Below are 27,048 nucleotides of genomic sequence, written 5' to 3'. Positions count from 1 at the left end.
TTCTGGGACTGAGGCTCTGGGGGGTGGGGCTGGGGTCTTGCCTATGAGATTCACCCATCAGTGCCTTGCATGCTAGTGAGCTGATCCCCTGAACTCAGTTGCCACCTGCTGTTCCTCTTACATGGCCTCCAGCTCCTGGGAAAGGAAATTGACAGTCTTAGAGAGGAGGCAAGGTGTAGTGGCCTGGGTACTCACCTATTTTAGTTTGGTGGCCTCGGAGAAAACAATTGTTGTTGTTCAAGCTGAGGAAAGTGAATTAGTGATTAAACTAAGGAACCTACTTTTCTAAACCCTAAGTCCTTGTAGACATGAGGTGAGCTAACAGCTATGTTCACAGCTGATTCCCAGAAGGCAAAATTGCTACTCTGTACTGGGGGTTCAACCTAGGCCTTAAGCAAGGTAGGCACATGCTCTACCATTGATCCTTAGCCACAGCACTGCTCTTGATGTTAGAGGTAACTTTACTCTGTCTCCTCAGGTACTAGACAGGGAACTGAAAGATCTGTCCACTGTGGTGAGTCAGGAATTGGAATGTGTGGATCGGATTGTTATCAGCCAGCCACAAGAAGTTCCTGCTCAGCTGTTGAAGGCGTTAGAGAAAGATGCCAGAAACCTTCAGAAGTCTCTAGGCTCTGTGAGTGACTCTTGGAGTTCCAGACTCCTCCACCTCCAGAATGCCATGGAAGTGAAACAGGTAGTGTCTTGTTTTGGGTGTGTGTGTGTGAGGTTTTTGTTTGGTTATTTTGGGGCCTTTTAAGATTTATTTTTAATTATGAGTCTGTATATTGGGGGCTTTGTGCATGTGAGTGTGGATGTCAGCAGAGACCAGAAGGAAGATCCCCTGGAACTTTAGTTACAGGTGGTTGTGAGTTCCCAAGTGTGGTTCTAAGAACCAAAATCACATGCTTTATAGAGCAGCAAATGCTCTTAACCACCCAGGTATCTCTCTAGCCTTAGGGCTCACACAAAGCCTAGGAAGATCTGGAGGGTTATAGTCTGACTTTCTGTTTATTTCTTAGACTACAGTGTTAAATCAGTACAAAGAACTAGAAGGCAAACTTGAAGATCTGAGAGCCTGGGTTGGCAGAACCAGTCTTTCTCTAAGCAGCAAGGGATGGGACAGGGAAAGTGGTGCTGACAACCTGAGTCGCTCTCTCCAGCAGTATGAGGTAAGCTCCACCCATTCCCTCTTAAAAAGGCTGAATTTCTCTTTTAGAAATGCGATGAGTTATGTTTCATTTTGAAGATTATTGTACTCCTAGAAGTTCAAACCCTGTGGCTCTTTCTCCTTTCAGTTACTCTTGGAGAATCCAAAGTATGGCATTATATCACCACCTTTATGTCTTCTTTGTACTGAGCAGCTAGGGTCTGTCTCATCTTTGTCTTTTGCCTGGTATCTAATCTTGCACAATTTCTGGAGAGCTTTTTGCCATTGACCATAAGTGTGAGTAGGCAAGCTTTTTCTATTGGCCAGATGATGCATTATAACATGGCTTTGCATGTCAGATTTAGCCAGGAGGTCACAATTCTAGACAGCTTGATCTAGAGAGATGCTCCCATCCCCCCCCCCCCGACCTGACAGGTTTTCTCTCTGTAGCCCTGGCTGTCCTGGAACTCACTCTAGCCAGGCTGGCCTCGAACTCACAGAGGTCCCCCTGCCCTCTGCCTCCCGAGTGCTGGGATTAAAGGCGTGCACAGCTACCACCTTGCTTGGTTCTTCTTATTAACCAGTAAAAGAAAGTTAAAACTATGGCATATAGCTACATACACATATGTTTCCTTTATTAGTTGTTCTTTTTGTTACCGTTCTATTCAATCCATTATTCTTTTTGTTGCTATATCCTAAAGTACATCAGCTCTTACTACTGGTTCATGAATTTTGTGTTACAGAAGGATGTCGCCCTGCAAACTCTTTAAAAAGTCAAAAGGAACTAGAGCTGTTCCTCATCTCTGTCCTCTCTCTCCCTTTTTCTCCTCCGGACAAGTAGACAGAAAGGTTTATCTATGGTCAGTTGTGTACTTGGACTTCATTCTGCAAGAAGTGATCTTCCCATCTTTTTCGTGCTCTATTCAAAGGATATTGAGAGAGAGGGGATCGGACTGTATCTGTTCATTAAGATACTATATGCCAGGCATGGTCGCACTATGGCAAAGTCAGGCAGATCTATGTGAGTTCAAGTTAGCCTGGTCTGCATAACAAGGTCCAAGCTCGCCATTACTACTCAGTGAGGAGAGGGAGGGAGGGAGAGAGAGAGAGAGAGAGAGAGAGAGAGAGAGAGAGAGAGAGAGAGAGAGGGGCAGAGAGGCAGAGAGGCAGAGTCTGACAAGAACCATTCACAGGGAGCTGGTTCTACAGGTAAAACGTTTGCCTTGTAAGCCTGGCGACATAAGTTCATAACCCAGAACTGATGATGGAAGGAGAGAACCAATTCCTGAAAGTTGTCATCTGACCTCCATACTCAAACAGTGGTACGAGTCCACCCGGATTGACACACATGTACAAACACGCGCACACACACCCTATCATCATCATCATCATCAATTTTAAGATTTTATTTTGGGACTTGAGAGATAGCTCATCAGTAAGAGCACTGGCTACTTTTCCAGAGACTCAGGCTCAATTTCTAGCACCCACATGTTTTAGCTCCAGTCCCAGGGGACCTAATGTTCTCTTTTGGCCTCTGTGGACATGATATGCACTTGGTACACAGACATACATGCAGGCAAAACAACCATAAACAGAAGATAAAAGTAAATAAACCTTTTTTTATACAAATATTTTTTAAAATGTTTTGTAGCGTGTTTGTATGTGGGATACCAGAAAGGGAGTCAGAACTCCTGGAACTGGAGCTATAGATTGTCCTGTGCTGCTCAGTGTCCTCTGGAAGAACAGTAGGTGCTCTGAACCACTGATTCATCTTTCCAGCCACCTAAAAATGAAAAGTTGTCTTAGTGTAGTGAATCAAAGTAAGCTTCCTGCTTTCTCAGGACTTTCATACCAATTACTCATTGGACAAATAAAAATAGATACCGAGGCCTGCATGCAGGGTGTTTTGCCTGCATGTGGGTCTGTGCACAGTGTGCATGTAGTGCCCACTGAGGCTAGAAGAGGACACTGAATCTCCTAGAACTAGTTACCATTGTGTGGGTGCTGGGAATTGAGCCTGGCTCCTCTGGAAAAGCAGCCAGTGCTCTTAACTGCTGAGCCCTCTCTCTAACCCCAAACCTTGCATCAGAAATCAATGTATTTTTCCACAACTTTTTTTTTAAATTAAGCCAGAGCTGGTGGCATTGGTCTCTGATTTCAGCTGCTTCGGAGTTTGAGCTGAAAGGATCACAAATTCAAGGCCTTTCTGGGCTAGAAAAATGAGTTCAAGGCTGACCTGAGCAGCTTAATATGACCCTATTTCAAATAAGTGAGACTAAAGGAGCTGGCTTGTGGCTCAGTGGAAGAGTGGATGCCCAGCATACACAAGCCTCTGTGGGAGCCCACAGAGGTTTCCTAGTGAGATCTGAGCTTGCTTTACCCAGCAGGGCTGCATAAGGGAATGGATTGACCATGTGCACGGTTACCAGGTATTTGGAAGGATCTGCACTTGGCTGTGCTGGGGGAGTTCTTTTGCTCCACCCCTTGGCATTCCTTTAAAAAGCCCTTTAGAAGAGACAGAAGAGGCTGATGGATGTTGATCCAGGCCCTCCTGATCTGTCCTGTGTTTCCATTTGTCTCTCTCCCTCTCTCCTTCTGTCTAAATCTATTATCCCTCTCCCATCAAGAGGACCCTGGGAAAAAAGATGGAGGCGGGTCCCCACAAGCCTCTACCAAAGTAAATAAATAATAATAAGATTAAGACATATATATTTTGGATTACCAATAGTATAATTCTGTTAGCATAAATAATTGAAAACTTACTGAATTGTAGAGCTAGGTTCCGTAATGGAAGCACACTTGCAATTAGTGCCATGTTTTAGGAATTTATAAAGACCAAAAAGTGAGATTTGCTGTGTTATTTTGGTCCTGTAACCATCAGTACCAATTATGAAAATATGAGACTAACCTTCAATTCTCAAAACCAGTAGCTTTTCCCTGACTAGAGAAATAAAAGTTGTTTGTTTGTTTGTTTGTTTGTTTGTCTCTCCCTGTTTGCCTTAGGAGATGAAACAATCTATGACTGAAAGGAAATCTCAACTGGATGCTCTTGCTTTGGATATCCAGTTCTTTATCTCTGAGCATGAACAAGATTTGTCTCTTCAGCAGAATCAACAGATGCAGCAGTGTTTGAATGAATTGCAGAGGTCCTTCCAGGACCTTGTGGAACAGACTGCTGCTCAGAAGGAAACATTGCAGGACCATCTTCAGCAAGTCCAGCAAGAAGTTCAGCTTAAGGTCAGGCTGAACCAGCAGCTGAGCTCAGTTTGTCTTTGAGGATATCTTCTGGGTTTTTTCTGGCCTGCCTCTAACTCTCATGATTCCAGGAACCCGGGTTTACCAACTTGAAAATTTCATGTCCTGCAGGCCATTGTGGTCCGGCTGTTTTTCTTATTTTATGTGTGTGAGAGAATATATATGTTAGTGTGCAAATTGCATGTGCAAGTGTTTTTCATTTTAGTGAGACTCTATTCTTACTATGTCCCATTGTCTCAACTTTCACATAAAAATTGTAGCTAGCCTTTCTGCCTGTTGCTTTCTCAGCATTCACTGAGACTGTAGAGCATCTTGGCACTCTGAGCACTGGACAGGAATGGCTATAGAAAATCAGTTTTATTACAGGCTTTTAAACTAACTCATTATAAGATTCCTTGACAGTCTTCAAACATTTGAGAGAAACATTTAATCAGAATAATATTGTTTTAGCTATTTTTTGTTGTTTTGTTTTTAAGACAGTGTGTCACTATCTCGCCTCGCTTGACTCTGTGTGGACCAGGGAGACCTTGCGCTCACAGAGATTCCCCTGTCTCTGCCCATGTGCTGTGATTAAAGGCACTAGCCACTATGCCTAGCCTTGTTTTTGGAGTATTTAAGTTATTTTTTTTCTAGCACTTCTCTGCATGCTGAAGTGCCCTGTTCTCACCATGCAACACAATACACAGAGCAGAGTTGATGCTTTCTTTTTTCTTTTCTGTCTTTTTTTTAAAATCTGATGATTGTCCTACCATTTCCCACCATAACTCTCACCTTGCAAAATTCAAATTCAACATAATTCAATTTCTAGTATCATCATAACCTTAGACTATCTTGAGTAATGCTTTTGCCATTTCTGCCATTTGAATGAATTGGTAGACAGTAGATTGTCATGTTCCCCAGAAAACCTGTCTCAAGGGCTCCTGTATTATGCAAAGTATAGTTGAGCTTTTGGGTCAGACTTAAAAAAAAATAGGTTAGCCAGTGCCTTCTGTCCCTGCCACTGTCTAATTATTTCAACTATGTTGAAATTGAAATAAGTCCTGATGAAATATTTCAGGCCTTTCTCCATACCTGAACATGTGCAATGCTCTTACCTAGTCATTTATACAGTATAGTATATCCTATGGATAATTAATAAAGCAGACTGGTCTGAGCCACCTTAGCTGTAGCAAGTAATAGAATTGCATGTGAACGTTCTGAGCATGGAATTAATTCCACAGTGTGCATTAACCTTTTCAGAAACATTCTGCCTCTCTCTATTTGCTCCGAATGTGTGTGCGTTAACTTGTTTGCTTTGCTTTTTCAGATTCAGTCTGCACTCATCCTAACCCATGAAGATCCTGTTTCACAGCTGAACAGCTCTTAGGCGTTCTCTTCCAGTGCCCCTCTGTTTTTCCTGAAAAAGAGGGAGTGAGGGCCAGTATGGTCACTGTTTGTAAGTGCAGGTGACTCTGACATCCAAATGCCATCAGAAGGCAGTCTGGTGGAAACAATTTTTAGAAGGATGATCAGGAGAAACACATCATGCTCAATTGTTGCTCAGTTGGGTACTTTAGTGTCATGGAACTGACCTGAGAAATGGGAAAAGGATCAGGCATGGAAACATATTCCTCTCTCTCTTTCCCTGGACCTGTCTTTTCCAGTGGAATTAGTATAGCCACCCAAGGCAGTTGCTATTCCTGGACAGTTTTCATCTCAAAATAGCCAAACCACACTCTTGAGCCTGCCCTGTAATCATTCTATTTAATGGTCTTATGCAATTGTGAGACACTTGATTTATAAAGCCAGTTCAATTATTAAGAATTTCATTTAGCTTATCAATTATCCATACTCTTGAGTTTTTTCTTTTTATTCTAATTACACTTTTTCACACTTCTGATTTAATTTACAGCATATCTTCTTGTTCCAAAGGAAGAAAGTCTCAGAGAGACAAATTTATTATCCTCACTACTATCATGTGGTCTTCAATGTTGTTCATTCCCAAATTGATAACAGCAGTCTCCAAAGGAGCTTCCAAACTCATTAGGAGCACATCTCTACAATTATTTCTGACTACCATTCCAACTGCACATCCAGATAACAGACAGCCCAGATGAGAGGAGCTTATGGAATATGATTTCTGTGCCTTTTTCTCTTCCAGTGTTCCACCAACTTTTCTATCTTTGATATATAATTGTCCTGTTTTACATTTCAGGAAATGATCTTATTTTGTAAAATGAGAGTTGATTATTTCTTGACTTCTCTGCATTTTAATTAGACTCTGCAGAAGCAACAAAGTACCTGCCATCAGAAGCTGGAGGACCTTTGCAGCTGGGCTGGACAGGCAGAAAGAGAGCTGGGGAGGCACCAAGGCGGGGCCTCACAGCAGGAGCTTTGTGCTTTGCAGAAGAACCAAAGGGACTTGAAGGTCGGTGTGAACTCACCATTCTTGCCATTGCTCCAGTAAATGTTTGTCCTGGCTCCGTAGCAGTGCTTAGTGATGGCATCAGTGGTGAGCAGACACTCCTGCCCTCAGGAAAGTTTACAATTTGGTGGAAGAGATAGGCAAGTACACAAATTATCACCCCCAAAAAAGGGCATCTAACTGCTAACTATTACAAGCATAGAGGTAAAGTTACTTGAAAACATAGGCAAGAAAGACAATCTAGGGTTTTCTAGGGGGCCAGAAAAGATTCCTTCAAAGAGTGCCATGAAACTAAGAAGTGATGGATATACAGGGTTAGTGTGTGAAGGAGTAGGAGGCAGAAGTACACCAGGCAGAAGGTCCTACAGCCGTCTTAAAGTAGGAGGGAAGATGAACACAACATAGTCAGGAACTGAGAGAAGGCCCCTTCTTCTGGGCTGCAAAGTGGAGGTCAAAGACGTTGGTATCACTCTTCTTGGATTTGTAGGCCACATTAGAGAGAAAAGACAATAACCAGGAGAACACAGCCAGGCGGTGGTGGCACAGGCCAGTACTCAGGAGACAGAGGCAGGTGAATCTCTGTGAGTTTGAGGCCAGCCTGGTCAACAGAGCGAGTTCCAGGACAGTTTCCAAAGTTACACAGAAGAAGACGACGACTTGAAAGGACTAGAGATGCAAAGGCCGTCATCTTTGTTTCTCTCTGTTAAGGATTTGCAGAGTGACATTCAGAACCGTTCTGCCTCATTTGCCTCGGCTGTCAAAGACATTGAAGGGTTCCTGGAGGAGAACCAGACCAAGCTGAGCCCCCAGGAGTTGACAGCTCTTCAAGAAAAACTTCATCAGGCTAAGGAGCAATATGAGGGTCTCCAGGAACGGACACGCGTGGCCCAGAAGGAGCTGGAGGAAGCAGTGACGTCAGCCTTACAGCAGGAGACAGAGAAGGTAGCCAGTCTGCTCTACATGGTTTTCCAAAGCCAAATCTTGTACCAGCACGAAAGGTGGGGGCCTTTAAGAGAAGATCCATGAACTGGTCTTTTCTTTACCAAAAATATTCAGGAGTTCAGCTCAGGAGTGCTTGGTAAAAAGTGTATTTTAACAGAAACAAAATTAAAACTTGCTAGATCTATAGTTTCTACTTTGGCTTAGATGGGGTATAGTCAGGGTAGGAAAAAGCCAACAGTGTGTTTCTTGCATGAATATTGATTGACCTAAGTATATTAGAAAAACATCTATAGGGTCTTTGGGGCACAGGCTTTATATCCAGGCAAGCTGTATTGTTATAGTGTGGACTGTGGGACAGGAGAAAATGGAAAACAGAGCTCAAAGGTGAAGTCTTGAATGGTTTACTCAGCACCAGAGGTTTCAAGGGTTGAATTGAATCCTTTGTTCGGCCATGGACTCCTATACTAATTGGCGAGTAGAGATTATGGGAAGGAGAAGCAAACCGCCCAAAGATGAATGTTAAAAAATATATGAATATACATCTTAGAATAGCTTTCTTGGTTTTCCAGACAGGGTTTCTCTATAAACAGCCCTGGCTGTCCTGGAACTCACTCTGTAGACCAGGCTGGCCTTGAACTCACTAAGATCCACCTGGCTCTGCCTCCTGAGTGCTGGGATTAAAGGTGTGCACCACTTAGCACAGCCTTTTTAAGTAAAATACTTCAAGAGCTAGTGAGTAGAATTGAGAGGCAAGCGTAATAACTAAGTGTTCAACTAGGCCACGATAAAGGTGACAGACATTCCTTGTCCCTTCAGGGAAGAACAGCCGGTTAGAAGGGTACCTATGGCATACTCACTCTTCCAACCAGTGTGTTACCTCTACATAGTTAGGGAGGATCCAGGAAAGCGTGCTGGATTTGCAGGGCCTTTCTAAATTCTGACATTTGTCCATTTTGTTTGTTTATTTGTTTTATTGAGGTGTTTTTGGTTATTTTTCTTTAAGCTATTGAGCTATCGAGGAAATCTGGAGTTTGCTTTAAATAACTATTTCCACAGATTTTAGAAGATCCTCATTCTTTTTTGTATGGGAAGATTTCACACCAAAACAGAGCATCCCTTTTCCTCTCGCACTGGCCTTCCCTCCCCCTTTGCCTTATTAACCCGTGGTCTCACAGTGGGGTGTCTAAGGTGTTCTCACTGGAGTACTTCTGGATTTCAGAGTAAAGCAGCGACCGAGCTGGCGGAGAACAGGAGGAAGATTGATGCTCTCTTGGACTGGTTGACTTCTGTGGGGTCATCTGAAAGACAGCCACAGGCCAACCTTCTAGGAATGGAGCAGCTTTCCAGAGCTAGCCTGGAAAAAGGAGCCTTGGATGCCACTGATGGTTATGTGGAGGTGAACCAAGTGCCAGAGAAACTGGACAGACAATATGAGTTACTGAAGGTGAGGGTGCTAGCTTGTCTGGGATGGCTTGTAGAAAGGAACCACCCTCACTCTAGAAATCTGATCGCAGCCTTAGCTTGTGTCGTGTCTCAGCAGCCTGGACAACATTGACTGTTCTTGAAGTGCTTTCTCCTTTGCCTTCTATAGCACTTTTTCACCCTAATCACCCTCCTTTTTATTTGGTCAGCCTTTGAAATACTGTTACTTTCAGGTAGACCCAGCCCTCTTCTCATCTATCAGAATATGCTTTACTGGGGCTGAAAAGATAGCTCAGTTGGTGAATTATTTGCCACATGAGCATGAGAACCCAAGTTTGATCATCAGAACCCATGTTAAAATGTTCAACATGGTGGTGCATGCTAGTAATCCTAGCATGGAGGAGATGGAGAAGGGAGCTCCTTGGGGGTCCCAGCCAGCCTATCCTAGCTCCAGGTCCAAAGGAGAGAGTAACTCAAAAAATAATGTGGGCAGCTTTTGAGAAACAGCACCCAGAATTGATCACTGGCCACACCTGCATACACATGTTCATGTGCACATATGGAAACACAAACCCAAAAAACAACATGCTTTCCTTGGGTACTTTCGTCTAAGTACAGTACTTCAGCTACCAGTATTGACATATTCCATGTGTGTATATATATCTTGAGCTGACATCATTAATGAGTTTCAAAACAATATACAGATCCATCTGCCTCTTTGCAACCTGTAACCACACATTCTGCAACCTGAAAACAGAATTCATCTGTAATCTGCAACCTGACCTGACCTGCCTGTCCATCCAACCTGTTCTTTCCATGTTCCTTCTTAATTTCCCAAACTAATCATCATCCTAGATTTTTTTCTATCACTCTCCCATATTGAGCCATCTTGTTCCTAAGATGATGTGTCCCCGCAGAACTTTATTTTTACCTTCCAGGTAAGTCTAAACTCTTCATACAGTTTGCGGTACTTATTGCCACCCTCCTAGGATCTGCCCTCTTCCCTGACCTCATCAGTCATCTGCCTTCCCTTGAGCCTCCAGCTGCTGAGCTCTTGCTCTCCTGAGCTTTGGCAGACTTTTAGGATTTTCTTTCCCCCCTAACTGTTAAAAATAAAGAAAGGCATGGCTCATAGTTAATTTTTTTGCTTATTCTTCAGATCCTAGCTTAGAGTTTCTTCCTCTAAAAAGTACTTCTTCACCACTCCCACATAGGATATTCTTTCTACCCAGCAGTGTTCCTCATTCTCTGTAGATTCTTATGGACTTCATAAGATTTTTGTCATATCTGACCCTTAGCTCATTACATCCCTTTAGTAGAGACCTGTAACATCTTTTTTGCATTCACATATTATCTTAAATATGGTATTATCTCCCTACAGTGGTAGGTTTTTGGTTTTTTTTTTTTAATTTGTTTGTTTTGTTTTTGAGATAGGGTCTCAACTGTGTAGCTCTTGCTCTCCTTGAGCTCACAGAGATTAAAAGCATGTGCTACCACACCTAGCACTACAGTGAGTGGTATTTTGAAACAGAGGTAGAAACTGCTCTACCTCTAGCGTCTCTGCCTCTAGCTATAAATATAACCAAATTGTTCACATTTTCCTACTAATGTTCTTTGGGGTGTTTTTTTTCACCAGGCACGTCACCAAGAATTGCTGTCTCAGCAGCAGAATTTCATTGTGGCCACCCAGTCAGCTCAGGCCTTCCTGGACCAACATGGTCACAATCTTACACCTGGGGAAGGACAGAGGCTGCAAGAGAAGCTAGGCGAGCTGAAGGAGCAGTATGCTGCTTCCCTGGCCCAGTCTGAGGCAGAGCTGAAGCAGACGCAGACACTGCGAGATGAACTGCAGAAGTTCCTGCAAGAGCACAGGGAGTTTGACAGCTGGCTGGAACAATCCGAGAATGAACTGGACAGTATGCACAAGGGCGGCAGCAGCCCCGAAGCCCTGTGCTCCTTGCTAAAGCGGCAAGGAAGCTTCTCAGAGGATGTCATTTCCCACAAAGGAGACCTGAGATTTGTGACTATCTCAGGACAAAAAGTCTTAGACACAGAAAACAATTTTGAGGAAGGCCAAGAACCATCAGCTACCAGAAACTTAGTGAATGAAAAACTGAAGGACGCAACAGATAGATACACCACTCTCCACTCTAAGGTAGGGAGACCCCATCAGTCTCCAGAGAAACAATCATGGCAGTCCTCAAACAACCATGTGTCATTACTGAGGCTCAAAATATGAGCCATGAGCCACTGTGTAAACCCCGGGCAAATGGGTTTCATGAGCTATATAAAAAATACAGACTGTGTGGGCCCATGGTCCAACACTTAGTCCTGTCATTGTTGGGGTGTGTATCACACCACTGGGGAAGGTAGAGGGGCTCCTCTTTCTGTGTCCTGACCAGCATCTTGAGCTTATCAGATTCATAGCACAACAAAATTTGAGCCAGCTGCAGTCATTATTCCTGGACAATGTTTTCTAGGATGTATGTGTTCTTTTCTTCCCGTGTAGCACGAATCCTAATTGGTCTTATAATAAAAACCCAGAGCCAGATATTGGGGTAAATGCTGAAAGATCAGAGGAAACAAGCCACAGCCACCTCTCACCTGCTAATTCCTCAGCAGAAAGGGGAAGACTGTGTCTCCACGAATCCTCAGACTGAATGCCCCTGAGTCTTCAGCTAAAAGGGCTGAGTTCCTGTCTCCTTCCGCTTTATATGCCTTTCTCTGCCCAGCCACATCACTTCCTGTCTCAACCTTCCTAGTGCTGGAATTAATGGCAGGTGTGCTTCCCAGATACTGGGAGCAAAGGCATGAGATCCCAAGTGCTGGGATTAAAGGTGTGTTTAATCTAGTGGCTGGCTCTGTCCTCTGATCTTCAGGCAAATTTTATTTGTTAGAGTACAAACAAAATATCATCACATTCCTGCAAATCAAAAGAAAAAAAATTTTTTCCTCCTAAAGTTGAGAATCTACACACCACTCCCTATCTTACTGTCAACATCTCTAATCTCCCAAAAGGAATGCTTTGTTTTGTTTTTTTTGTTTTGTTTTGTTTTCATCTTTCATTCCTGACTTTTGCCTACAATCTGTCTGTTTCTTTGGCGGCATGTCATGCAACTCATTAAGTCTTCCCAGGGACATAAAGGGTGAGATGACTGTTAGTACAGTGCAAATAATGACAAACCCGCTTGTAGATAGTTAAACCAGTGTGGGAAGCTGCAGTTGGTTTTCCCCAGCGGGACAGAGCTCTTTCTTTGAACACTGTTCTGGAAGTTGCTACCTTTGGCTTCTTTCTTCCTTTGGCATAGTGTACACGATTGGGCTCTCACCTGAACATGCTGCTAGGCCAGTATCGGCAATTCCAGAGCAGCACTGACAGCCTGCAGGCCTGGATGTTGACTTGTGAGGCCAGTGTGCAGAAGCTCCTCTCAGACACTGTTGCCTCTGACCCTGCAATCTTGCAACAGCAGCTTGCAACAACAAAGGTAAGCAGATACAGACCATGTTTGTGTGTCAAGGTCTTCTATTCCATGGCTTAAAGGGAACTAATGAAATCAATGCTAATAAATGCATTAGTTGAGATATCTTAAGAACTAGTCATAAATTCTTTAGTATCTGTGGCTGTGGATAAACAGAATTTCTCTATAAGGTTGGTTACTATTCTAGATCACTAGAATCACCCTTAATTACTACTCACTGAAATGTGCGGGTTTTGTTTTCTTTTGTTTGTTTTTGTTTTGGACAAGCAGCAGTTACAGGAAGAATTGGCTGAGCACCAAGTACCTGTGGAGAAGCTCCAAAAAGCAGCTCATGACCTAATGGAAATTGAAGGAGAGCCACCCCTGGACCATAAGCCTATTCAAGAAGCTACAGGTATGCCGCGGCAACGGTAATCCTACCCCTTAGGTCTACTGTGATCTTTGATTCGCAGTGTATAGCACAGTGTCAGCTGGTATCCAGAGCACTAAGCTAAGGGTGGGGGGCAAATGTGTACAGGAGCTCATGATGGCTCACTTTCCAGTGAACTCTGTTACTACACTGGAGACTTATGCCCCTGGCTTCAACCCTTTTAGGATCTGCTGTGTAGTTGTTCCCTGATTCTTTCATTTTCTAAGTAAACTTGTTGTTCCCAATTTTTACAGACTTTGAAGTTTCTCCTGTTCCTTACCTAACATTTATTTCATTGTGCTTGCCATGAATGATGAAATCCTGTTCATCTTTCAAGATTTAGCCAAGGGTACAGCATGATAGCTTTAGTTAATACATTATATATTCGAAAACTGCTAAAAGAGTGGATTTTTAAATGTTCTCACCACAAAAAGTGCTTAGTATGTAAAGTAACCATGTTAGCTAACTTTTGCAGTTGTTCCATAATGTGGTGCATCTTAAAAAGAATTTGGATGCCATGACTATCTATCCAACTTGCCAAGAGTGAGGGAGGGAAGGGACAGACCTGAGAGCTTACGGCCTTTGTCAAATCCTAACCATGACCCCTGTGTCTTAGTTACTTTGCTGTGATAAACACCATAACCAAGGCAACTTATTTAGGAAACATTTAATTGAGCCTGCTGTTCCAGAGGGCTAGGGTCCATGATGGCAGAGCAAAGGCATGTTGGCCCGAACAGCTGAGAGCTCCCATCTTGAACCATAAGCAAGATACACAGAGTGCACTGAGCATGTCAGGAGGCTTTTGGGCCCTTAAATAAAACCACCCTCAGTGACACAGTTCCTCCAACAAGGCCACACCTCCTAATCTTGCTATCTGGGGACCAAGTAATCAAGAGTCCAAGACTTATGAGGGAGCATCTCATCAAACTACCATACCCTATCACTCAAAAAAACAAAAAATAAGAAATAATTATTTTGAGTTCCTCTAGGACATGCTTCTAGTATGGGTATAGTAATCAGGGCTGTTTTATAGTTAGTTGTGTTGTATTTCCTCTGCGTATGCTGATTGGCAATCTTCATTTTGTTAAGACCAGAGACTTTATCTTAATTATCTTTAGTCCCTGGTATATTGCTTAATTTTTGGCTCTTACTAAATGCCAAATAACTAATTAATTGAATTTGGCTTATATACTAATATACTTCAAAATATTCCATTTGTTTTAATGTCAATTATTTTTAATTAATGTATGTAAGTTAAATACTTTTACTTCTTGAGTATTTTGTTTGTTTGATTTTTGTTTTGTTTTGTATTTGAGGTGGGGTCTACTTATGTAGCCCTGGCTGTCCTGTAACTCATTTTATAGGCCAGGGGGACCTCAAGTTTACAGAGGATCCACCTGCCTCTCCATCCTGAGTGCTGGGGTTAAAAGTGGGTGCTACCAAACTACTTTCTCTTCTCTTCTCTTCTCTTCTCTTCTCTTCTCTTCTCTTCTCTTCTCTTCTCTTCTCTTCTCTTCTTTTCTCTTCTCTCTTCTTTCCTTCTTCTTCTTCTTCTTCTTCTTCTTCTTCTTTTCTCTCCCTCCCTCCCTCCCTCCCTCTCTCTCTCTCTCTCTCTCTCTCTCTCTCTCTCTCTCTCTCTCTCTTTCGAGACAGGGTTTCTCTGTGTAGTTTTGGTGCCTGTCCTGGATCTCTCTGTAGACCAGGCTGGCCTCAAATGCAGAGATCCTCCTGGCTCTGCCTCCTAAGTGCTGGGATCAAAGACATGTACCACCACCACCTGGCCCAGCTTTTTGTTCTTAAAAATATCTTATAAAAATAGTGTCCAGTGTTTCTTCTCATGGTCTTTATTTTCCAGATTCCATATTTAGCCGCTTCCAGAGCCTCTCATGTAGCTTGGCTGAGCGCTCTGCTCTGCTGCAGAAGGCCATTGCTCAGTCCCAGAGTGTTCAGGAAAGCCTAGAGAGCCTGCTGCAGTCCATGAGGAAAGTTGAACAAAACCTGGAAGGGGAGCAGGTAGCATCACTCTCATCAGGGGTCATCCAAGAAGTCTTGGCCAACAACATGGTAAGATTTTGTCTTGTATATTACTCTAGGGAGATTATCTTTTTTTTAAAATATAACTTTGAAAAAGTAACAGGAGAATAATTCATGTCCAGGAATCTTCTAATAAGATTGAAAGGTGATGATTAATCTATGAAGATATTTCGACTACTCAGACTGGGGGTGTAGCTCAGTGATAGAACACACACTTAACATGGACAATATCAGGAGTTTAATCTCCGACACCACAAAAAAGAAAGAAAAAATTTTCTCCCCAATTTCCAAACCACTGTTGAACCTAAGGAAAAGTGTTGGGAGCAAAATAACTTGGTGAAATGGATGGAGAACTAAAGGGTGTAGCATCCTTCAGGCTCAGTTACAGTCCTTCAGTCTCCTTGAGCATGTAGTTATTAAAAGTTATTAATTGGTGACTCAGATACATTAGAATAAGTAAGCCCCAACTGACAGACTTGTTCTTGATGACAGAAACTGAAACAAGACATTGCTCGGCAAAAAAGCAGCTTGGAAGCCACCCATGAGATGGTCACTCGGTTCCTGGAGACGGCTGACAGTACCACAGCCTCGGTGCTGCAGGGCAAACTGGCAGAGGTGAGCCGGCGCTTCGAACAGCTCCAGCGCCAGCAGCAAGAAAAGGAGAGCAACCTAAAGAAGCTCCTGCCCCAGGCAGAGATGTTCGAGCTTCTCTCCAGCAAGCTTCAGCAGTTCCTGGACACCAAAAGTCGAATGCTGGCCTCTGGGAATCAGCCAGATCAAGATATTGCACATTTCTCCCAGCAGATCCAGGTGAGCAGTCATACCTGCCATCTTGGTAGAATAAAAGGAAGAGCAAGATGAAAACTAGCATATCCTTCGTGCATGCTGTGTCGGTAATGCTGGGAACTTCACCTGCGTTATCTTTGAATTATGAGACCCAGCTTGGAAACGAGAAGTTGTTTGTCCATTTTGAAAAACAGTGTGGATCTCTTTTTCATTCCTGCTATATAAGGTTAATTGCAGATGAGTAGGTTTATTCAGCTCACTGTAACCATATGCAGGTTAATAGAGACTTCATCCTATTGTGCTTTGATGGTTTCTTCTGTAAGGAGTCTATAGCATAGCCATTTACAACTCATTAGTCAAAGCAGATTTTAAATACCCATACCCAGCTTTCAAAGATGTTGGAAAATAGTCTACAATATATCTAGAACTGGCAGAACTGGAAATAGTATGTGAAAAGTATTGTCAACTACCACTAATACATACCTAGGAGTACAATTTCTGGGTCATAGTGTTATGTATATACTTAAAAATAGTGGTCAATTTGAGTTCCAGAGCTTCTAGACAGCCCACATTCCCATCTGTAGTACCTCACATACGTTCTTACATTATTTATTGCCTTAAGAACTTACTCTTTTATTTTTATATTTATTCGTGGGGAAGGGGTTGCAAGTGAAGGTCAGAGGACAATTAGTATAAGTCAAACATTAATTGATTGGGGGTCAAACACAGGCTATCAGGTTTCTATGTTACTTTCTGTTGCTGTGATAAAATCCCGTGACAAAGACAACCTAGAGGAGAAGAGTTTATTTGGCTTATGTCAGGTTCCAAGGGGGGGGGGGGGGAGGGGTCTGTTGTGGAAGGGAAGGATGGCAGCAAGCGGCAGGCATGGTGACTAGAACAGGTAGCAGAGCTTATGTCCTCAGTCACAGGCATGAATGCAGGGAGAGAGTTGGAAGTGAGGCTAGGCTGTAAGCCCTCCAGAGTGGCCCTCAGTGATGTACTTCCTCCAGGAGGCCACACCTCCTGAACCTACCCAAGCAGCCTCACCAACTGGGAACCAAGAGTTCCAATACCTGAGCCTCTAGGGGACATTTGCATTCAAACTGCCACTGCAGGCTGGAGAGAAAGCACCCGGGCTGGCTCAGCCCTTTCACCAGCCCTGCCTGCTTTTCTTTTCTCCATTTTCTAAGTGGGATCTTACTGTTTTGTTTTGGATCCTAAATTTTTTAGTTTTGTTTTGAGTAATTTTAGACTTTGTAGTAGGAATGGCCCAACAAATAATAGCTGTCTTTTCCTAGATTCACCAATTGCTAATTATTTTATCTCTTTATAAAAATACCAGAGATAGTTTAATTATGAGCAATATTCATTATTTGTGATATGCAAAAGTTTCATCAAATTCAGTCAATAGGGTTCCCTTTAACCTATGTCCTATGTCCTTTTGACATATTGCCATCAACCTAGGAGTGCCTTCTAATTTCCTTGTCCCATACCTGAAATCAGTTGTTTTCTCCAAGAAGCCCTGCTTTTGGTAGGGAATGATGGTTAGAAACCAAAATCTGGACACTAGGTAAAATAGATAAGCTATTGGGATGTCATTTGCTTCTAGGTCCTGTCACCAGATAGTATTAGGAAAACAGGATATCATGAAATCATGCTAATTATCTAATAGAAGCTCAACACTTTAGGATTCTTCCTTTATTCCATATTTATATCTTCCTTTCCTGTTGTTGGAACCCTCCCTAGGTTCCAACAACCTCATCTACAATGTATATAAGAATTTTGAAACTGTGCTGTTATTTCTACCACAACATACACATTAAATAGAATTGAAGATTTTTGTTTGTTTATTTTAGCATGTAACAAAAAAGAATCCCTGTCTCAAACAAGGTGGAAGGTGAAGACCTACAATAGAGGTTGTCCCTATGACCTCCGCGTGCACAATGTGGTATGTGCATGCCCACACTCACATACAAGAACACACACACAGGAAACACACACACAAACCATGCCATACACACACACGTACATTCACAGAATGGTTTAAAAAAAAAAAAAAAAGATAATGGGTCAGATAATTTAATATATTGCTTGCTCAACAGGAGCTCACTTTGGAAATGGAAGACCAAAAGGAGAGCCTGCATACTCTTGAGCACCTAGTTACCGCACTGAGTTCTTCTGGCTTTGCACTGGACCTGTCTCATCACCAGGACAAGATACAGAGCCTCAAGAAGGATTTTACAGAACTACAGAAGACAGCTCAAGAAAGGTGAGTGCTCAGCTGGGTTGGTCATTCGTCCAGAACTTGGTCTTGCTAGGGGATGAGATGATCTTTACCTCCTTACCATAAAGAGCAATGTCCAGAACTCTGCTACTGAGCCCATACTTTAAAAAGTGTCTCTTGCTGGCTGTGGTGGCTTATACCTTTAATCCCAGTAGGGAATTAGGGAAGCAGAGGCAGGCAGATTTCTGAGTTTGGGGCCAGCCTGGTCTACAGAGCTAGTTCCAGAACAGCCAAGGCTACACAGAGAAAGCCTCTCTCAACCCCCCACCTCCCCACAAAAAAAGTGCCCCCTTTAGGTAAGCTACCTAATACACTTGATACTTATTGATCTCTATTACAAATTGATTCTTCTCAGTATCAGGTCTGAATGACCAAAAGCCCAGGTCATCTGAAGCAAACAGAACAAATTTGGGATAGTAAGTAGGATTGTGGCTGAATTTAAAATAAGACAAAAACTAGAGATTTTCCAGGTATAATTATGAGTTATATTCATGGGCTGGAGAGATGGCTCAGCAGTTAAGAGCACTTGCTGTTCTTTCAGAAGACCTGTGTTTGGTTGCTAGCACCCACACTCTAATTTCAGAGGATCCAATACCCTCTTGGTCTCCTCGTGCGCATGGTTACAGATAGACAAGCAGGCACACACATGTACTTGTCAATATCTTTTGGATAACATTAAGTTATTTAATAGAAACATTCAGATTCATCTTTTAGCACTAACACAGGAATGTATGACAAATGCTTGCTGACTTTGGTTTACTGTTAGAAATTCATGATTTCCCATTAGAAGTCTCACATGGATTTAAGATCATGAATAAGACTTTCTACCTTGGTTTAGATACAAATGCAATACTGATTTAGCAGGTGGTCACCTTGATGACTAGAGGAAAACTTGCTCAAACCAGTTACAGCCATGTGTGGTGGCACACGCTTGTAATCTCAGTCTTCAGGAAATAGAAACAGAAGGATCAGGCATTCAAAGCCAGACATGGCTACATATGTAACTAGTGTGAAGCCAGCAGAGCCTATAAGACACTGTCTCAAAAATAAATAAATACTTAGCAGCAGATTGAGTGGCTAGGTTAAGGACAAAGGCCAAGAGGGCTTTTTCTTCTCCCCACTGTTGAAGCTACCAGGAGAATGAGGATCTCTGGATTGATCCCTGATAGATATGGCCATTCCTTGATTTATTTTATTTATGGACATGTGTAGCCTATGTCCAATAATCTAACTTCTGTGAGCCTTAGATTCAGCACTCAAGTCTGATTTCTTTTTAAGGCTCGTGTGTGTGTGTGTGTGTGTGTGTGTGTGTGTGTGTGTGTGTGTGTGTGTGTGTACACCTGCATGAGTTTATATGCAACACAATCATAGGTGATTGTGTGCCACCATGTGGATACTGGGAACCAAACCCAGGTGCTTTGGTAAAGCAGTAAGTGCTGTTAACCACTGGCTGGTCTCTCCAGCCCCTTGAGTTAGTTCTCAAAGAGTTGAAATATAACAGATCTGGATTGGAGATCCAGAGCCAGCATTCTTTCCATTGTATCATAGTATCTATATAGCAGCCTCCCTTTAGTTTTCTTACTTTCACTTTAGCCTAGAGTAAGATTAAAGGCTTCTTTCCCCAGAAATGTCCAAAGAAGGACAATAGATTCTTGAGTTTGATGCTTTTCTACATTGTGTGTTCAGCCAAATTTACTATGGAAAGGAAGGGCCCTGTTAGGAAATTGGTGCCTTACAGTCCCAGGATGAACCTAGTTCAAGTCCCTTTTTTATAAATCTTAGTTGACAAGTGACATGTTTTTGTTCAAAGAGAGAAAGATGCATCAACTTGCCAGGAGCAGTTGGACGAATTCCGGAAGCTGATTAGAACCTTCCAGAAATGGCTGAAAGAAACTGAAGGAAACGTTCCACCTGCAGAGACTTTTGTGAGTGCTAAGGAGTTGGAAAAGCAGATTGAACACTTGAAGGTAGGTAAATGAAAGGTCTCCAGAAATCTGACTAGAGAATAGTTTGAAAGTTTATACCAACTGAACTTCAGATATGATAGGGATGTAGCATGAATAGTCCAATTTATCTGTCCACAACAAATTCCCTTCTTCATGTGGTGCTATATGCCTACCATTTCAAAGCCGAAGTCGGGCATCTCAAAGCTTGGGAAGTGGCAGGAGGAGAGATTCATGTCAGCCTCTGCTACTTGAAAAATGGTTTCCAAAAATCTAGCACAGGCTATTTCTTAGATGCCTCTCATGATATGATAGGAAATTAGAATATATCATAAGAAAGATTGGTCAAGTCTATTTCTTGAGAAGCCTGCATTTTCATCTTTGGTAGAGAATTATCTTTACTCATGCTTGAGATTGAGATAGCTGCACCTGACCAGACACTGGTCAGCAGGCTGGGTGAAAAGAGCAAGAACTTCTCTGGTTCATTGGAAGGTGAGAAACACAGGCTTGGAAGACGCCTTCATGGCTGGAAGCAGTCTCCCACCTTGACTCACACAGCATCTGACTACATAACTACCATGTGTTTGCCATTTCTCTCAGCAAAGCAAGCTGAATCAAGAGCAGATGAAAGAAAAGAATTTGGTTACTTTCATTGAATGGATGCTAAGAGAGTCTGCTGTTAGAATAATCAAAGGAAGAAGAGGTTCCTCAACTTTATTAGGGCCCTTACTGTTTCAAGAAAAATAGTAATCCACTGCCCCCCAAAAAAGAAAAACCTAATGCGACCTAATAATTCCACATGCTAAGTACTCAGAGCCAAACAACTTAGTATTTGTTGTTCACATGGTGTCCAACAAATATCACTATATTTCTCTGAAAATTCTTAAATATTCTGCATGTCAGCACGTGATTTTAAGTCTGGACCCTAAACAGTTAAGAGTGACTCATGACTAATTTGACAAGCAGTGACTGCCTGTCAGTTTGAAGTAGTGCTTGTGAGCTTGCTAGATATCAATGGTTCTTTGTCTTGCTCTTCCACTTACAATCAAAATCAAGCTAAGTCAGCTCCAGTGGTCTCACAGAGCAAGGTACTAAAGGTTAACACATACACACACACACACACACACACACACACACACACACACACACACACCTGTTCCAGAATGATAAGGGCCCCATTTCTATGGCAAGCTGTCATGTTCTCCTGTGGATAACTGAGCTCTGTACAGTGTAGCCTCAGTCTATATTTCTGTCCATTTCAAATATCTGACTTCTCTTTTATTTTCCAGTTATTTCCTCTCTTCTTTTTCACACTTGCAAATTGCTGTCTTCACTCAATGCTTCCCTCCCTCTGTGTCTCCTCTTGTACTCTCAGAGTTCCTTAACTATTCATATTTCTGTAATAACATTTATTGCATGATAATGCAATTGATAACCCAAACTCTTAGAGCTATGTCATAAAATTAGGTATAGAGACTCAAGCCTCTAGTCCCAATACTCGGAGGCAGAAACTTAAACAGGCCAGCCTGGGCTACATAGTAAGACACTTTCTTATAAACCAAAGCAAGTCCAGATGAGGTGGCATAGCTTTCATCCCTGCTGGGAGACAGGCAGCAGAGCCTCTGTGAGTTCAATGCCAGCCTGGTCTACCTGGGAGGATTACATGACAAGACCTGTAGTTGGAGTTTTCCTGCCTGGCCCAGTCAGGACAAATCTCTCTTACCCGCCAGACCCACAGTCGCTCAGACCCAACCAAGAAAGCACACAGAAACTTACATTGTTTACAAACTGTATGGTCGTGGCAGGCTTCTTGTTATCTACTTTTTCTATCTTAAATTAACCCATTTCTGTTAGTCTATACTTTGCCACATGGCTTGTGGCTTACCAGTGTCTTTACATGTTGCTTCTCATGGCGGCGACTGGCGGTGTCTCTCTCCAACCTTCTACTTCCCAGAAGTCTCTTCTCTCTTGTCCTGCCTATACTTCCTGCCTGGCCACTGGCCAATCAGAACTTTATTTACACAGAGCGATATCCACAGCACTTCCCCTTTTCTTTTTTTTAAAGGAAGGTTTTAACTTTTACATAGTACAATTACATATAACAAAACAATTATCTAGCAAGAATTACAGTTACAATATTAAAGAAGATATCCTATCTATCTTATATTTGTGAGTCTAAGGTTTTATATCTAATTTATCTTGTATCATAACTGAGGAAATTATAACTATCTAGTCTTCAACCACATCAAAGACCTCAGAAGGATATAATATTACCTGAGAACTGGGAGAAGGATGTAAACATTTTTTAGGAGTCTTGCAAGAGTAGACAGAGACAGCTGGCAGCCTGGACAGTCACCTAATGTTCCTTTGTAAAGTTGGGGCATTTGTCTTCAGCCCACAGGGCTAGAGTCTTTTGGTCACTTCTCTCAGTGTCCTATAGAATGTCTGGCAGTTTCCTCTGCAAAGCAGGAACCTGAAGGACCATTTTGTCAAGCAAAGTTCAGTGGTCACCTTTCTATGGGTCCTGCATGTCCAGTTGATCGAGCAGTCCAAGCAAGAACAGTTTCTTGCCCAAATGGCTATTTTTGCCAAGGTGAAGATAAGATATGTCTTCATGAAGATAAGATGTGTCTTCAGTGCCCATCCTCCTCTCTGAAGTAAATTGGTGCTGCCAGGAGCAGACATGTCTCACTGTCCAGAAAGTCTAAATTTTAAAACTATTTTAAATGCCATATTCTGTAGGTCTTTGAAGTATTTGAAGATTACCTATCTCTCTGAAATATGTCTATGTATATCTAGAAGACTTAACTAACATGGCTACGAGTATGATTATCATAGATGACTAATTATTAATCTATTTTTAATTATCCATTTCAATTTAAAATGAGCTATACAAACATAATACCTTAAACACGATTAGAAATATACACACAGTATAACAAAATTAACTTTAAGTTTGTATCAATAGACTAAAATCTATACTAATGTAAAACATTTTAAATGAGTTGTTGCTCTTTAGAAGTAAGTTCATTAATCTACCCTTTCATCCTATCATATCTATATCATATCCCCTTTTTATCTTTAGAAAAAGATTGCATTTTTAATCAACCTGTTTTAAATAAAATAGTGGTTTTCCTCTTTCCCACACCAGAGGGCTCTTCTGATTTGGAACACAAGAATCTCTTAACCTTTTCTTTTAGTAATATGTCTGGGTTTAGAGAAGGAGTGAGCCAATTCCATCTCCAAAGCCACCTTGATAATTTTGGGAATGTGGGCGTAGTTTCTCTTACTACTTCCTGCTGGAGGGGGGCGCTGTATCTTATGGGGACACAAAGAAAATTTTAGGATTATGGAGTAGTCCATTAGGGTGAACCTCTGAGCCAGTTGCCTTGAAACCATTCTGGATGTCAGATCATCTGGGCCATGGTGTCATCGGAGACCTTTCAGGTGGTCTTGGCTGATCAAACCTGATATATCTTAATCTGGAACAAATCCACAGCCTCTGGCTTTCTGTGGAAACAAAAGCAGAGACTCTTTTCCAAAGCAACATATCCTTATATCCAAATTTTGAAATCAAGGTACCTTTAAAATTTACATATTTGTTTAACTCAACAGTTTTTACGATCAAATCTTTTTCTGTAGTTAAAAATCCCAAAGACAAGACAAACCAGATTCTCTGTGTAATATCCATCTTTGTAAGACTGAAACGCCGCTGTGGCTGCTGGCTCCACCCACCTCAGCTTCCCAACATGGTGGTGGTATAGTTTACCGCCAGCTCTGGGTCTGGAGCCATGTGTACCATCAACTATCAGAAGCAGTTCTATCAAAGCAGTGCATAGCCCAGAGACTTTTTTTTTTTAACTAGCAAAGGCTAAATCTACCATGCAGCAGAGTAAAGTGTCACTTGTAGATTCCTCATTCCTGCCACACTGCAGGTCAGATGCACACGCCAGGAACCCGCCATAGTAGCTCAAACCGGCAGGCTGCCACTAAGTTGAGAAAGACAACTAGGAAGCTGTTTTTAGCTCCGTCTTAGAATCTTTTTTTTTTTTCAGGTTTTAGGTGGAAATTCTTGCCAATATGTTGGGCGCCATTTGTAGTTGGAGTTTTCCTGCCTGGCCCAGTCAGGACAAATCTCTCTTACCCGCCAGTCCCACAGTCGCTCAGACCCAACCAAGAAAGCACACAGAGACTTACATTGTTTACAAACTGTATGGTCGTGGCAGGCTTCTTGTTATCTACTTTTTCTATCTTAAATTAACCCATTTCTGTTAGTCTATACTTTGCCACATGGCTTGTGGCTTACCAGTGTCTTTACATGTTGCTTCTCATGGCGGCGACTGGCGGTGTCTCTCTCCAACCTTCTACTTCCCAGAAGTCTCTTCTCTCTTGTCCTGCCTATACTTCCTGCCTGGCCACTGGCCAATCAGAACTTTATTTACACAGAGCGATATCCACAGCAAAGACCTTGTTTTGAAAAAGGAAAAAAAAAAAAAAGCCAAGCTAGAGAGTGGTGACTCACACCTTTAATCCCAGGACTTGGGAGGCAGAGGCAGGTGGATCTTCATGAGTTCTAGGTCAGCTTGGTCTACAGGACAACCAGGACTACACAAAGAAACCCTACCCAAGAAAAAGAAAAGGAAGGAGGGAAGAAAAAGAAAATAAAGGGAAAAAACTTAAAAATAAGTCAATAAATGAAACAAATTTGTCATAGTCCTATTTATTCTATTTTGTCCTCAGTGTTGGGATGGTGCCTAGCCAATATTAAGTATCAATAAATATTTGATACATGACCAAATGAAACAGAAGTTTCTGAGAATTCTAGAGTGTCATTTTTGTACTTCTTGGCTGACTAAGCCGGTATCTTGTAAGGGCTGAATACATGAGCATAGGTTTGTTGTTGGTTTTGTTGTTCTGTTTTTCATCCATTCATTCCTTCCTTTCTCTTTTTGGGACAGTCTTCCTATGTAGCTCTGGCTGGTTTGGGAATCACTATGCAAACCAGTCTGGCCTTGAACTCCCAGAGATCTTCCTGCCTCTGCCTCCAAAGTACTAGAATTAAAGGCATGCGCCACAGACCCAGCATGAGCATAGTTTCTTGTCAGAATGATAAGAGGGTTGCTGGAGAGATGGCTCGGCAGTTAAAAGTTCTTGTTACTCTTGAGAGGACCCAGGTTTGTTATCCAGCACCCACATGGTATTTCACAACCATCTGTAACTCCAGTCCCAGGGTATTTAATCCCTTCTGGCATTCACATGGAATATATATATACGTATAGAGAGAGAGAGAGGAAAAACACTCATACACATAAAATAAAATGGTAGGGACTGTGTCTGTAACAGCTGTTCCTATTGACAAGGAAAAGGCCCACATGTTACATTTACCAATTTGGTTCTTTAACAGGGTCTTCTAGATGACTGGGCAAGTAAGGGGATTCTGGTGGAAGAAATCAATTGCAAGGGTATGTCCTTAGAAAATCTCATTATGGAGATCACAGCACCTGATACCCAAGCTAAGACAGGTGAGTACAGGTTCTTCAAAATGTAATGAATACATGTACCCACCACTCCTTGCTTGTAGCCTGTGGAGACACCTTTTTGTTTCATTATACTAAAAATGAAAGTTGAATATCGGAAGAAAGAAGATCCACCAAGCAATATACTCTCTCATTCTTATCTGCTTCTTACTTTGCTAAACAATGCTGCTCCATTTTACAAAGTTCTTCTAAGTAAGTGAACTAGTGGGCCCACTTAGAGATGTCAAAGAATGTGGAGTTAAATTTTTCATCTTGGGGTTATGCTTTGAGCAGAAAAGATATATGGGTGTGTTAACTTTTTTTTTTTTTCTGTCAGAGCTGAGGACCGAACCCAGGGCCTTGCGCTTGCTAGGCAAGCGCTCTACCACTGAGCTAAATCCCCAGCCCCTGTGTTAACGTTTTTAAACATGGGCAGCCTGGGTGGGTATAAGTGTGATGTTTAGGGAGAAGCTAGGTATTTGGGAGTCTGTTAGTACATCAGAGCCTGGCGCATTGCTTCAAAGAGAGCACAAACATTGTGCCCAGTTGCATGGATAATCTTTGGCCATAAACTAAATTGTTTAAGCAAAATCAGTGTGAATTCACAGTCATTTATTGCTTGTTAATTGAGATCTTAGGTTTTATTGCCAGACTAAGTATACACCTATAGACCTATCAATACCTAAGGAAAAGTTTACTCTTTTTTTTCCTCACAAGAGCAACTACATTTCTTTAGTACTTTAAAGTTGGCTTTATTTATTTGTTGGAGGGTTTTTGTTGTTGTTGATGGTTTTTGTTTGTGTATATGTAGGGTTTGGGGGATGTTTTTTCTTCTTGTTGGTTTGGTTTTTCTTTTTTCTTTTCTTTTGGTTTGGGTTTTCAAGACATAGTTTCTCTGTGTAACTCACTTTGGGATTAAAGGTGTATGCTGCCACCACCACCCAACCTGTAGTCGTTTTTTATTTTTAAGACAAGGTCTTGCTGTGTACTTCTGGGTGGCCTGGAACTCACTGTGTAGACCAAAATGGCTTTGAAATCACAGAGATTTGCCTGCCTCTGCCTCTCAGGTGTTGGAATTAAAGGTATGAACTATCACACCTGGCTAGTAATACTTTAAAGTTTAAATATTTCTTTGAACACCCCAGAAGTAACATCATTTCAAAGAACTGATTAATCTTATATTCTAATATAAGACTTCCTATACATTTTGTCTGTGACTTCTTTCACTTGAGAAGGTTTTACCTGATCTCAGGAATATAGGTTTATAAATCAGGTATACTAATAAAAAAATACTGGTAAGTTATAACAAAATTTATTTAAGAGTAATTACTTGGTATTTTTTTTACTATTTATTAAAGACAGAACAAACTGGACACTAATGAGATGGAGGTGCTTGTTTATTGTTACACCAGGACAGTCAGGGCTAC

The 27,048-nt window shown here is 41.9% G+C and overlaps 1 protein-coding gene across 16 annotated transcripts in view; it reads left to right on the top strand.

Moving 5' to 3' along the window:
• The window catches only part of Macf1 (microtubule actin crosslinking factor 1), a 343,882-nt gene that overhangs the window by 223,026 nt on the left and 93,808 nt on the right, over window positions 1-27,048 (top strand). For 14 of the 16 annotated variants that reach the window (XM_036178125.1, XM_036178128.1, XM_036178123.1 and 11 more), the window contains 14 exons: window positions 479-694; window positions 1,020-1,169; window positions 4,151-4,384; window positions 6,660-6,809; window positions 7,515-7,748; window positions 8,968-9,192; window positions 10,807-11,325; window positions 12,479-12,655; window positions 12,920-13,043; window positions 14,914-15,122; window positions 15,585-15,902; window positions 17,981-18,147; window positions 19,973-20,129; window positions 25,510-25,627. In XM_036178125.1, the coding sequence (XP_036034018.1) occupies window positions 479-694; window positions 1,020-1,169; window positions 4,151-4,384; window positions 6,660-6,809; window positions 7,515-7,748; window positions 8,968-9,192; window positions 10,807-11,325; window positions 12,479-12,655; window positions 12,920-13,043; window positions 14,914-15,122; window positions 15,585-15,902; window positions 17,981-18,147; window positions 19,973-20,129; window positions 25,510-25,627 (2,998 nt within the window). The remainder of the gene's footprint in view (window positions 1-478; window positions 695-1,019; window positions 1,170-4,150; window positions 4,385-6,659; window positions 6,810-7,514; window positions 7,749-8,967; window positions 9,193-10,806; window positions 11,326-12,478; window positions 12,656-12,919; window positions 13,044-14,913; window positions 15,123-15,584; window positions 15,903-17,980; window positions 18,148-19,972; window positions 20,130-25,509; window positions 25,628-27,048) is intronic. The other 2 variants (XM_036178132.1, XM_036178131.1) reach the window with 1 other exon arrangement.

Source organism: Onychomys torridus, chromosome 2, assembly GCF_903995425.1.
Source record: "Onychomys torridus chromosome 2, mOncTor1.1, whole genome shotgun sequence".
Classification (NCBI taxonomy): domain Eukaryota; kingdom Metazoa; phylum Chordata; class Mammalia; order Rodentia; family Cricetidae; genus Onychomys; species Onychomys torridus.
Note: the sequence above shows the minus strand (reverse complement) of the source record. Positions and strands in the feature narration are given on the sequence as shown.